Source organism: Sparus aurata, chromosome 6 (genome assembly GCF_900880675.1).
Source record: "Sparus aurata chromosome 6, fSpaAur1.1, whole genome shotgun sequence".
Lineage (NCBI taxonomy): Eukaryota > Metazoa > Chordata > Actinopteri > Spariformes > Sparidae > Sparus > Sparus aurata.
The window spans coordinates 25,635,232-25,649,572 of NC_044192.1; the positions used below are offsets into that span (position 1 = coordinate 25,635,232).

The following is a 14,341-nucleotide window of genomic DNA, read 5'->3' on the forward strand; positions in this document are numbered from 1 at the left end:
TCTCTGAAAATGTGCGGCAAAATTAGATTTAGCCGCAAAAATTAAAACCGTTGCGTTAGAATGTCCGAGCTGCTCCTGAAGGCACCAGCAGACGGGCCACCACGCCTCCCTCGGGCTCACAGACACAAACAAAAGGCAAACGGACCCCTCAGCCTGACACACTGGGACTGTGGAGTCCAGTTACTGCCGCCTCTACATACTTAAGCAGTTATTGAAGACACCGCTGTGTCTGTGTGTTAATCTGCGCCTGACAGCAGGGTAAGTTTATGTTATGAAAGCCGTACAGTTGTGTTGTTGTAGTTTTTTTTTTTAATTTTAACTGTCCCCAGTGTTTTTTCCGTTACTAACGTCAGTAGCCTAGCTTGTTTGGTGACAGGACCGCCGAAACTAACGTTAACGTCTGCTAACGACATTTAGCTTAAATATGTCGTTTAGCCTTCCCACGGATACTTTGAACACCTGTCACAGACCTTAACCCCTGGGTTTTACCTCACTGTACTGGTGTGTTGTTGGGAATGAATTTCAACTTCAGCAGGTGCCATTTAACCATCACCTTCAACGCTAACAAAAGTATTGCTGAGTGCTCAAGTATTTCTCTCTGTCTCACACTGATGACAGTATGAAAAGAACTTAACTAACTTTCAGCACCAAGATCACACTCAAGCCTTCTTTGCTGCCCTACTGCAGATAAACTTTGAGACATAGCTCATTTGCCTTTGTTTGATTTAAGAGGTATCTTGAAAATAAAGATGCAAACACATGTAGACCATCAAGCAGAACTAATGGTGTGTAGAAAATTAGAGAAATCAAACAATTTTAGACAGGTCTAACGTTAGTTTGATGTCTCCAAGCTCTGTGCTCAGCAGAGTCCAGCCGACACTGGATTATTTTTGAGGGGGCAGATGCTGATACCTATATTAGGAAGTAAAAAATTGTGATATCAATTCATCTGCCGATATACACACTTTTTTGGCACTGATCCTCTAAGTGTGTTAAACACACAGCTAAAGACATGTAACAGAGGCAAGACACAGTTTAACAATACACTTTATTGTCTTCACATCAGCACTGAAACCGTAACCTTTCACCGGGAAGTTAATCATTATAAATGATTCCAAATATTGTTTTTCTGCATTGTTATCTCTGATTAGAGAGTTTTTTTATTGCCACATATTGGACAAGATATATGCCGATGCAGATATATCTGTTTTATATAATATAATAGCATCCAACTGATTTATCAGTGGTGCTTGCTGATGATGTTTCTTTCTCCACAACTGCTTCCGTCATTGAAATGTTTTATAGTCTGTTATGTTTTCAGCTGTGTTGTTTGATGTGTTATTTACTGTATTAATTCTCAAGTATTCCCTGCCATGTGTACAAAGTGCTCTGTTGCTCATATCAGAAAAGCATGTTCCTACTCACAGATAACTCTGACTGCATAAAGATAGGATATATGTAGCTGTCTGGATGGGTCTTCACCGCCTACAGTAAAAAAGTGCTCACATATCTTCATAAAGGCTGCCTCTCTTTGGTTGCTGAAATGGAAAATTGGCCTTCACAGGGGATTATTTGAGGGCTGCCCCACTTTTGTCCCGCATGGTGTCCAGTGTATTGCAACATAGATTAAATCACATTTTGAGGTCAAAATGTAATACAAAAAGGCTGTGCTGTGTTGTAGCTGAGGCTTTTAACGTGATAATTCATTGGAAAAATGGCATTTGTGAAAAGGGATTGGCGATCATTTCAGGCAAGGTTGTCTGTGTCGTATGGCTGTTAATTGATTAAACAATACAGACGGGTCAACTGGCAGGGAGCAGGCAACTTGGCAAGCAATACGAGACTGTTAAATAGAGCATCACAATCCACCTTTTGTCTCTCATTGTTTGTGCGTCTTGTCCAGTTCCAACTGACCACTAAACTGCACTACCTCAACCAAGCAGATTAAAATGTTTATTGTTGCTAGGACCAAAACTGTCCCAGTGGATCTTTAATCTGCCCCGCAGTTATTGAGAGTGTGTGATTGAGTTGCAACGATTAGTGATTGAAAGAAAATTAATTGCCAACTCTTTTGATAATCGATCAACTGTTTAAGTCATCTTCTTTGCAAAAAATGCCAAGCGTTTGCTAGTTCCAGCTTCCTAAATATGAGGATTTGCTGCTTTGACAGCAAAGGAAGAGCCTTTGGATTTTGGACTGTTGTTTGGACAAAAGAAGCTATTTGAATTATGTGATGAGCGTTTTTCACAATTTTTGACACATTTTATTGACTAAACAATTAATCCATTAATCATGAAAATATTTTGTATTTTGAATATGTCCCCTATTGTGGGGACGTGCTCCAAAGATACACCAATCACTTCCTTACCCTCAGTTTTTTCCTGCATAGTGGACTTAATAAGCAAGATGGGAGGCAGATTGGATCAGGGTCAGTAAGTGAAATAAAGCATTGTGTAATGTGCTCCAATGATGAGGGGATGAATGCATTGAAATTGCAGAAAGATATGCATTTAGACCCCAGTCTGTTCACTGAATTGTGGCTAATGTGATGACATGCCAAGAACCTTATTTTACCTCATGTAACTGTACTATTACATTCTGACTTTGGGGGGGAAATGTTACACCATCTGTGTGTCTCAGTTGGCCGCATTGCAGCATTCCTGTCTATATAACTGTTGCATGACATAGAAAGTCTGTATTAAGTGGGATTTGGGGTCTAAAATGATGTTGTGCTACCAACCAACAGTGATGTCATTGTGGGAACCGTGGTTGGATAATTATTTCTTGGTCTTCCAAGGCAAACAGTAAAATTCTATTAACAGGGAGGAGACTGTGGGTTCTAGCTAATTAAAGTTGACCAAAGTTTCCAATTTCAATGTTTTTTCTTTCACTCTGTGAGTATTTAGCCAACCCTGACATGGTGAAATGGTGAGTGCGAAGCAGTCATGGGGCTATAGGAAACAGTTTTCAGCTGCTCTAGCTTCTTGCAGCTAATTGTCTCTAGCCTCGAAAATCACATCTTGAACCAGGGCTCACAGCAGACAACAGAACCACTGTCCAGATGGCATGAAAACAGCAGTGCTCAGCGCCCACTCCAGATTCCACTCAAACATTTTGGCACAAAGCGTCTGGTTGTTAAATTCCCTTTTGTAGAGAAACCAATAAGTTCTTCTAAGCAGCTCCTGTACACAAATTCATCTTATTTAGGAGCCAACACTGTTTGGCATTCATGTCCATTTTCTAAAGCTCTTTTCTGTGGTAATGATGAGTGTTTGATTTAGGAAAGGCTTTGTCAGCATTGGTGCTATTGTCAAGATGTCTTTTATGCTTGCACAGCTGTGTATGTTTGTGTGACTGAGTTTTGTACAATAAGCATACACAGGAAATGTCTGAATTAGACCATGTGCATCTTACAGTCCAGTTCCTGACATGACTTTAACATGCATAAAATAGTGCGTTAAATATGCTATATTAACTACACCATATCTATTACTAGTTGCTTACCGATGTTGCTGCTGAGATCAAGGATCTGGCAAAAGCCGTAGCTCCCGCCACAGTACAGTATGAACAATAGATGCTGTGGTTTAACTCCAGATTTGTTTTAAACCTGTCTGCTCACTTGCCCGGTTTTCCATTGTTCATCTGCGTCCAGTAGAATCATTGCATCCTTATATCTCAGCAATGAGAATATCTGATGATAATATATCAGCCGATATGGGTTTATTAACATCAGACACATAATATGCACACTTATTTGAGATGCGTTCCTTTTAACTTAGATCAATATTGAGTGGGAGATTTTAAAGTTTAAGAAGACTGGATTTCTACAGTCATGCTGGCAGCCTTGTGAGACTGTTCTCACACTAAATGTTTTAAATTCAGTATGCTGACATTTTCTCTGACTCAAATCAAATCAGAAAGACAGGAGGAACACTATTTGAGGTGCAGACATGAGGACTATTAAAGCTTCAAAACCTTAAAAAAACAGAATGACAAAGCCGACATGCTGATGTTCAGAAGGTTTGATGTTTACCACATTCCCCCGCTTAGCTTTGCATTTTAATATGCTCTAATTTCCTAATTAGCAGCTAATACAAAGTTCATCTGAGGCTGACATCATTTTTTCGTCTAGGTGTCTTCCATCATACATTAAAGTATGATTGCAATTCAAACTGATGATGGAGAAATATGGAAAGTGAGGGGATCACTCATTGTTTTGAATAAACAAAGGAAAGAATGTCTGTACCAAATTAAATGACAATTAATTTACCAGTTATAGAAATGTGTGTCTTTACCAAAGTGGCGGATCGACCTACCACCGCCTTAAGAAATCCCACTTGCATGGCATAAAATTAACTTGTGAGTGCGCTGTGGTGGTGAAGTGCTGTAATTATGACTTTTTCCAAATTAGATTCACAAATACGTTCTCTTTGCTATTTCCATACGACTATTTCTTGCTTGTTATATTTGTGGTAAGCTAAAATGGGCTGATAATTTTGACCCAGCACATTTATTGTGTCCAGCTCCACTACTTTATCTCCAGCCTAATCTCAGAGGCAGCTGTCAGTTATGATTTTAGGGCTTGTTTTTGGTGAGTAAAGCAGATTCGGTGGTATTAAGACTTAGGGGGGAATTCTGTTCAGAATGACGAAAGCATTATGTGACACTTGGAGAGAACTGCAGGGCAGGTGTCCAAACACAAACACGCACGCATTTACACACACACATCTATGCCCTCTCACACCCAGTAAGCGACAGCTATCCCGCAGACTGGGATGCAGGAGTGGAGACGGTGCATCACATAGCTGCCACAACAGTGACAACCCTATTCTGCCCAGCATCCATCTCTGTCACGAGTAGGATCATGGAGAGTGAAAAGCTGTTTCAGCAGCAGGTTTTCCCAAGAGAAAGCAAGGGTGGTGGTCAGAGGCCAGTGGATAATCTATGGCTAGTGTGCTGTTTAGCTATGATGGATGTTAACCTGCAGGTTTTTTGAATAAATCTGTTCGACTGGATTTCTGTTTTGCGAGATGCCAAAAGAGGGTGAGAGCTGTCCTGAATACCACTGAAATGCTTTGTTTGACATTTTGTTTACTATCGTGGATGTCACAGATGACTTTTTGACACACAGACTACTACATTTGGACTGATGTTTGTATTTTGGGATGCAGGATATGGATATTCTTTTCAGCTGATAACTATAATCAGCCAGCTCCTCTTGGCCAGCCTGTAGTTTTATGCACATCTGAGGGTAAAAAAGGGCATAGATGTAGTGAGCAAAGATGGATGATTTATTATTCTACAGCTCTAATTTTACTAGCAATTTACTAGCTTCAGTTTTGTAGCCTTGCTCCTCTTCTGTGCTCATACTTGGCTATAATTTGGCTACAATACCAATAATTAGCCGATAATATATAAATGTCCCAATATATGATCGATAATTTATCTGTCCGATTATTGTTGTGCATCCCTAATTGTATTATCAGCTTATTTACAATGACTCCTGAACATCTGAAAGGGTATGTATGTGTGTTTCCAGTTTCTTCTCTTTGATGTTCATGTGTAGGATCTAAAGCCTTAGCCAAGGCCTGGAGATGGTCTAATTTGGGTGTCAGTATTTTGGATTCACTGGTATGTGAGCTGAAGTGCATTTGAGCAGTTTGCCATTTAGTGTTTTAGCTGGTTTCATGGCTCTCTATTGGAAACATTCGGGTGTAGAGTGTAGGGGTAAAGGTGTGTTTTAAGGTATTATTTATAAATGAGGATAAAAGGATCCGAAGATTGGACACTGATCAACTGCAGAGCCTGTCTGCATTTGGCTTCACACTACTTTTGTACAACACAGGACAGGGTTCTGACTGAGTCCACTGTCATTCTCGGTTAAACTTTTTATTTTAAAGAGTCAGAATAATCAAAGGAAAGCCCAAACTATGCTGAACTCACAGCTGGAATGAACTGGGTGAACTTCTGGTTAAATATCAGCCAACAGCACACTGCAAATATAAAAGCATGCTTCTCAAAATAATAGGGGAGCAAACCCACAAAAATACAGTAACTCTTGTAGACACTCCGAAAGGAGGACCAGGAGGACCGTGGAGCCAGTCCTGGGGCATTTGTTCAGGCTGATACATTTCTCTGGAATAGCTGACTGACAGTAGTTTAATGACTCAGCTAAGGGGTTTAATCTGACACAAAGATATGCGTGAGGTACACATTAGAGATGAAGCTAAAAAGTGGATTAAAACAAACAACAACCCTTTCAGTGTTTTCTCAGCAGCTTACATGTTTGCTGACATGTCGAGTTCTCTCACCACGACATTCAGACAAGCAACACGAGGCATAAACGGTTTGCTTCTTGCAGACACTGTCATGTAGTTTCTTTTCTCGACTGTAGGGAATTGTGAGTATTACATCATTTGTATTTATTAGAGTTTCAATCATACGCAAATACCTCAAAGTTGGTGTTATTGTATTGTGTCTGTGCGTGCTTTTGCCCTGTGAGTGACTCTGCCTTTAGTACAAAGCGGCCGAGCGCTACAATTGTTAGCCGACTTACCAGAGTCAGAGTGACTGGTCTTAATCAAAGTCAAATAGATTTGAAATTGACCATCCATATATGTAGTATGTCACTTCTTATGGCTCCTTATGTCAGTGACATCCTTAGACACACAACGAGTGGTTTAATCTGAAAATCATTTAATCAAATTGATGTCCATCATCTAGTGGTACTGCACAGACAAATGCTTTCTACCACTGTTACATCTGTTGGAAGCATAGTTGATGGTAATATTAGGCTATGAAGGAATTAACTCATTAACTCAAATCAGGAATCTGTTTAAAGGATCTTATAGTAGCCACATGGTTCATAATGTTGAAAGAACATTCCATGTTTAGATTATAGATTTTAGTGGTCAAGCATCGTGCTACATTACCATGTAGTATAAGGAGACTTCTGTGGTCTCTTGATACAAGGCATCAGATAGTCTGTGAATTTTCCTGTAGGCAACAGGAGAGCCTTTGAGTCTGTATAGAATCTGTCTGCATGAGAATTCTGTCTGCTACTTGAGTTGCTTTTTTGTAACCATCTTGATGAATGAATACAATGTCAGATTTATGTTTCAACTATGCGCAGTTGTAATTTGGCACTACTCTGGACATTTTTTATTCGAAGCCCATTAACTTGATCTCCTCTGATACTCCGTTTACGTCACTGGGTGAATTACTGCTCACGGACAGGCCATTTATTCCTGCTCTCACTGATACAGTACAGGCTGTAAGCGAAAGTTTCCATTGACGAGGACATTGATTTGTTTGATAGATAAGATAGCCTAAGTGAATGAGTGCTTCTGCTTGTAAATGATGTAGTTGGACATAATGAGTTCAGACTGGCAGAGGACAGAGCAGTGAACGGAGACGTTTGTGTCTTTTCTGCGTAATAAAATCTGCTGTTTATGTCAACTCACTGTGTGCTTTTCATTTAAGCCCACATAAGAGTTCCCACTGTAAGGAGCTTAGCATTAGATTGTTAACCCTGTGTATATGCTACCATGAGACTACAAGACTTGCAAAGGTCATACCATACAGTCTAATGTTCCTCCTCTCAAATGTGTCTGAGTGGTTTCTGTTTCTGTGTACCACTCTATTATCTCCATCACAGTTTGAGGACATATTTCATCTGGCATTGGGGCGTGGTGGTCTAGATTAATGTCGTCCATCAGCTTCTCAACCAAATTTGGTATAAGAATCAGATGGTCAGCAAATTGCTTTCATGGTGTCATCGCCTGTCTCGTGATCGAGGCTTTGAAGTGTGGTGTGTCTGTGTGGTTTCATTTAGTCACCTGTGTGGAATGGTATGTTGGTCTGATTTGATTTTCTGCTTTACTGATTCGGCTGGTGTCCCAGCTTTTATGCAACGATGTCCCTGTGTATTCATGTACAGTAAGAAGCGTTCTGCCCTGGACATGCTGATATAGCTCGCTAGTCAATTCTTAGAGTGATGCTTCAAGCTGTTTTAAGTACTGCTTTATATTTTCTGTAATTGATTCATTCACTCCTCAAGGATTTGCTATATTTCCCTTTGTCATATGTAATCCTTTATTTATCTCTTTCTCGTGTCCTTTCCTCTCATTTCCCCCCCTCCCCTCTTTTTCTCTGTCAGTCTCTACATGCATAACCACCTGTAAGAGAGCTGCTCCTCCGCCGGTGCCGCCCCGTACAACCTCCAAGCCCTACATCTCTGTGACAGTACAAAGCAGCACAGAGTCAGCCCAGGACAACTACCTGGACCAGCAGGACCGGAGGTCAGAGGTCAACAGCCAGTCAAGCCACGCTCACAGCAACTCCTCTGACAGCCTCGACAGTACCCGCGCCAACAGCCTGGCCCGGGGTATTCCCCGCCCTCCGCACATCATCCCCACACCCATCGCCACCCCAAGAGATCCCATTGCCCCCACAACCTCCAATGCTTCCACTGAGACAAGTGACTCAGCCGTCCAGCACGAATCCCTGAAATTGGGAATAATTAAAGGGAATCTAGTGGCAGAGGAGCCCCTCGTGGCACCGGTACCCAGACGGAAACTGTCCTCCATTGGAATACAGGTAGTTGACAAACAGGGCTGGTACAGCTGAATCTTTGCTGTTACTATGAGTTGAGATCGAGGCCTACTCATGGTGTTTTCTGAAGTGCAACTTGTTCTGCTGGTTTGCTTGAATTCAATGGGGAGAAAGCATTTTTACCAGTAGTTGTCTGTGGTACATGGCAATAAGTCTGAATGTGTCACTTTAAGCTCAGAAATGTGCTTCCAAGCACTCATTTGGTTGAACATCCCTCTATCATTAGAGATAGTTGTGTTCCCCCTCAGCCATAACTTTCTGTCCTGTACGTGCTCAAATAACAGCCCTTTTCTCCATTTTCCAGAGCCTGTCTAAGTCAATTAATTGGGTTTACTGAAAACTGAGCACATTGTACAGATCTTATTGTTGTTTTTCCATTTTTATTCCAATGATTTGGTTTGTCACTTGCTAAATTAAAATGTGTGATCAAGGATCTTTGAAATACATAATTGTAGGATGATTGAGGATGAGTTAAAGTTCACATTTTTTAATGTTTGGTCACTGATAATGCTTTTTTATTTCACTGTTTATTTTTCCTAAGGTTGACTGTATTCAGGAAGTTGCACGAGAGGAGACCCCACTACCTTCCAAATTTCAGTCAATCGGAGTACAGGTGGAGGACGGGTGGCAGTAAGTCCTCTTCCTGTCCTTGTAACAACGTGAGGAATTTATATTATAGACACACACACTGCTCTGACTATTCTTTCCTTTACAGGAGATATGTAGATGTAAAGTAATGTGAATGTCAGTTTTTTGTCTGAAAACTATCTTTGAATGTTGTATAGTATTCTTGGCATGAGCATTTATTATTTACACTTGTTGCTCACTGTATATTTGAGACCCATTTCTAGGTGTAGTTTGCATTCTCCGCTAATGATGTTTTGAATGCCAGGAAGTTCTTGGACGACTCATGCCTTCCTCATATATTTTCTTACTTTTGCATGCTGCATTTGGTGTTTGTATGTAGCATCTGTTCTGAGTCCTGACTGATATTTTATCGACATAGCCAGCTGAACAATAGCTCCTCTGTTTATTTGTACGTTGTCCTTCCGTGTTGTACACACGTTTGTGCTTTGTGACAATCCCTCAGCTGTGTTTGTTTTGGTTCAGCAATTACCGAAATATGGCTTCCCTTGTGCTTTCCCATTCTTTTGCTCTTCCTGTTCTCCTCTGATATCTGTTAAGATTCTTCAATTAAGCACTCCTAATATTTTGTTAGCTTACTGAATCGCTACTTGTAAGCATTTCCTGTGTGATATCAGGAAATGGAAATAATGTTTAGTGAAACAACATTTATGTTCAGCCTGCTCTTCCATTTACCGTATGAAAACAAGAAGCTGGACTCCCAGTGATAAGAGGTCGGTTGATGGCGGTCTGAGTGCTCTATTATTGTATATACAAAGCCTAGTCTCTAATCAGTCCTGTTTGTTCATATCTATATTGACCAGAAAAGTGACTCAGTGTTGAAACCAAGCATTGTGTGTTTGTTCCAGTAATGGAGACATAACTGTTGAATAATTTAGTGTTTTCTTTGTCCACTGCTGTGCACATAAAAAGTGGTAAAAGAAAACGAAGTTTACAAAAATGAGAATTCTTGCTCTACAAAAAAGCCCTCCTGTAACGATGAGTCTCACCTTGTTTGTTTCAGGCTCAGTCGCTCCAGTAGCATGGCCTCAAAACAAGAAACAGATTCAGACACACAGGACATCCCCATCATCTCCCATGTTAATAATGTCAAACACTCAGAGAAGAAAGTCATGGTCAATAGCGCCAGCCAATCCACAAGTTCCCCTCCCGGACAGGACTCTTTAGACAATGGAGAAACTACTGGTGACGTCTCTTCACCCCCACCACCCAGGCAGATCCTCAACCGCTCCACTACACGAAGTAGCTCCTCCTCCTTCTCTGAAAGTCTGGACCCAGCACTGGACCCCTCATCCCTACCACCTCCTGACCCTTGGCTGGAGAGTGGAAACATCAGTAACAGCAGCGCCCCCCAGAGCGGAGGAGGGGGAACGCTGTGTCGGAGAGATGGCCACTGGTTTCTCAAACTGCTGCAGGCCGAGACGGGACGCATGGAAGGCTGGTGCCAGCAGATGGAGCAGGAGACCAAAGACAACCAGCTTTCAGAAGAGGGTAAGGCTTTGGAACAGGGTAGTTCCAAAAACCTGGCAACGGTTGTATTGTGAGACGGTGAACAAGACTGTGTAAAAAGTTTTCAAAAAGATCTTCTAGGCCTTTCCCTTTCCTTACCAAAGTACAATAATGACTTTCAAAATTATTAAAACACCTTTCATAAGCTGCTAGAGATTTCCAAAAATGGGAATGACATTCTCCGTTTCTATTTCGCTGATAATATTTGATTACATTTTAGAATGTTAGGCCCAGAAATAGCAGAACAAAGTAGCCAAGTGTTGCTGAAGTAAAAAAGTGCCGTCCCTTTGAATGAACCCTGCAGCTTGAGCCTCTTCCAGAGGTCTGTTGCTGTCTGAGGCAGAACCTCATAACAGAGCTCTGTTATAGGCCTCTGCCTCAGGCCCTACAATCACTCAGACGTACACAGCATGGAGGGGATGAGGCGGTAATACCTGGGGTTACCACACACGAGCCGGCCTGTAATCCCCAGAATTACACAAATCTACTCTGGAACTGATTAAACCTCCAGATTAGATTAGTAGTTAAACATCAGCAGTGAGCACACACACAAATACACACTGAACGCACAAACAAACAAATGGAAGCAAGGCTTTGGATGCTCAGTTCCTATCGGAAGCGCTGGATCAATGTATGAACAAGGCTCTGTAGTGGGTTGAGGCCATATGTTCTGTGTGTATGTGTTTGTCTCTGTATGGCCTTTTTACAGCAAACTAGTCGGCATTAAATCTGATGCAAATCTGTATTCCAAAGCTGGGTCTCATCACACTATAATCACATTGCCATAACTCTGCAATCCAGTGATCAGATAGGAGTCCCAATTTTGTCAGGCTGATTTGTCCTAGTTTTTCCACAGCGCCACACTGGCATACTGACCACTGTCCAACAGAAGGCTGCAGTGTGTATATATATACGCTTAGATGCCTTTTAGAGGGGATAACATTGTCCAATACACTTTAATCCTCTTCATGCCTCCCTGTGGGGTTACTTGTGCTATGCATTTTAAGGCACACCTAAATGATCAGACACATGCAGTTAGTTTTGTTTTGCATCAGCCCAGATTTATGTATGTAGGTCAGGGAGCCCTTGGAGTAATTTTGGCTGTTGCTATACCTGTTTGCTACGGGCAGCTCACCATGTGTATGCCGTGTTTCCTAACTATAGCTGAAAAGAATAGATCTGGCATTCAAACTTTTATAACAGTATGCTGCTGAGAGAAACAATTTTTGATTTGTGTTCCCTCTTTAGTGCTGGGGAAGGTTCGTAGTGCAGTAGGAAGTGCCCAGCTCCTAATATCCCAGAAGTTCCAGCAGTTCCGGGGACTGTGTGAACAAAACTTGGTGCGTATAAAGCCTTTCTGTAATTTTTCCACTCTACAGGTCTGCACAGGCATGACATTGAGACTTGCATCCAGTGTTCCAAACTCTGGTGTTTTTAGACATAATAATGTTTATGGTTCACAACAAACACAAACACACAACAATAAAATACACACCTATAACAGCAGATGATTGAAACCATAAAAACACCAAAGATGAAAAAGTAAAAAGCAATTCAAATAGAGCCATGCAAGACTTGAATGCAATGAGAAGAATAAAGTACAGTGTGACTCAAAGTAAAAATTAAACCTAAACTGTAAATACCTTTTTTATAGGAAAGCCTTTAGATAAAGATAAGTCTTTAAAAGAGCACACTGATGTCAACAGCTCCTCCAAAATAACTCAAATATAATGTCTGATTTGTTTTGGTCTTCTGCAATTTACCCTTGCCTGCCTGAGGCACTTGAAAGCTTTCACAAAAAAAGAAAACCAACTAATCTGGGAACAGCCATGATACACAGCAGTTTGTGCCTACAAAGAATAATGCACTGTAGCATGAAATACAAGGAGCTTAGAATAAGCCAATAAGCCATTCTTCTTGGATGACGTATTTTACTGGAAATGGCTTTATACAAATTGTAACCAACTACCAGTGCATGACACTATAACATTATCTCAAATTAGTGAACCATCTGTTTGTGCCTATTGGTTGATATGAAGCTCAATTTCACAGATATTAGCTCGATTAACCTGGCTGGTAAAGAAATCCATAACAGTGTAGGTAAAGCATTTAACGTAACACACCTGCTCTGCAACATGGACATGTACAATTCATTTTTATACACTGCTGTAATGGTCTTAAGACGCCTTCATTGTGAAAACAGAGCCTTTCTGAATATGATATATTTGAAGGTAATCGAATGAGCCAAAAGCAAGATGACCATGAGGCTCAGGTCAGGTAGCATGAAACACACCACAAGAGGATTCGCTGTGAATAAGTGATTTAGTAATTTCCCACTTCTCACTGCTTCTGCAATAAATAAACCTCTTCATCATTGATAGTGTACACAATGCATAGTGGGTAGCTCTCCGGATTTTCTCCACATTACATATTGACTCTGTTAGGAACATAATTATAAGCAATAATCACTATTTGCTGAACTTGACAAGCCCATAAACATTATAGCAAAATAGCACATTTGTTTTACCCAAAATGTGGAGACATCCCAGCAGTGAATGCAGCTGCTTGAGTGTAAGGAAGCCTGCACAAACAGAAGCCAGTCTGCATGAAGCGTTACAAACAGTGGCTAGGACAGGAAAAGAAGTCAAAGCAGGATTTACTTTACATCTGTTTGACAGTCTGTGCAGGCTTTGCACATATACTAAACACAGAGGCAGTTGTTTGGAGACAAGCGAGGGGTTAAGCCTGTTGGTACTTTTAAGATTAATGCAAATTTGGGCTAGATGATCACATTTCTTCTTCACATCGTCAGATTTATGTTCCTTGTGTTACAGTGGCTCAACTTGTAGTTTCAGTTCACTTGGTTATATTGAAGCATTTATAACTAAATTACTTTCTGTATTTTTAAGTTACTAAAAGGATAAAGCTCTGTTGTAATCATCCTGGATTTCAGCTGGGGAAAAGAATTGAGCTGCAACATGGCTCCCTCTAGTGATGAATATGGAAAGAGCAGCACTGGACGACAAGCAAAGCATTTAAGTGATCCAGTACAGAGGTATAGCACAGTAATAGGCTACTGTGATAGGCCAGTGAATAGCTTTTGTCGGGATGGCTGTCCCATCAAGTCAAGACTGTGAACCGCAACTTCCCAGGTTTGTGTTGCATGTAATTCCCCATCTCTCGTCACTCATTGCCCTCATTTTGCTAATGTCAACTATAAGAACGATTCCAAAAACAGTCAGTAACATCACACCAGAACCACCATCACTCTAATCACACCTACATCGAGTAATTACAAAGGGAAATTTTAGTGTGATATTTTGACACAGTTTATTTACAATATGATGAAAGCAGAGCTCATTTGAACTATACATACAGCCAATACAAGCCATAACAGCTAAGCAGCCGGGGGCTGTAGTGCAGGGAGCCTGAAAGTGGCCAACCTCTTCAAGTCTCTACTAGCAGAATGGATTTGAAGATAATAACTTTTTTTTTCAAACCAGGAGGATCTAAAACTGAGATGGGTTGTGCTTGGGACCAACAAAAGCTGACACACAGATACCCCACCCACTGC

The 14,341-nt window shown here is 41.0% G+C and overlaps 1 protein-coding gene across 7 annotated transcripts in view; it reads left to right on the forward strand.

Annotated features, from left to right (window-relative positions):
- Positions 1-14,341, forward strand: part of dlgap4b (discs, large (Drosophila) homolog-associated protein 4b) — a 110,695-nt gene that overhangs the window by 93,206 nt on the left and 3,148 nt on the right. For all 7 annotated transcript variants that reach the window (XM_030420201.1, XM_030420196.1, XM_030420195.1 and 4 more), the window contains 4 exons: positions 8,159-8,598; positions 9,155-9,243; positions 10,262-10,749; positions 12,016-12,107. In XM_030420201.1, coding sequence (XP_030276061.1) covers positions 8,159-8,598; positions 9,155-9,243; positions 10,262-10,749; positions 12,016-12,107 — 1,109 coding nt within the window. The remainder of the gene's footprint in view (positions 1-8,158; positions 8,599-9,154; positions 9,244-10,261; positions 10,750-12,015; positions 12,108-14,341) is intronic.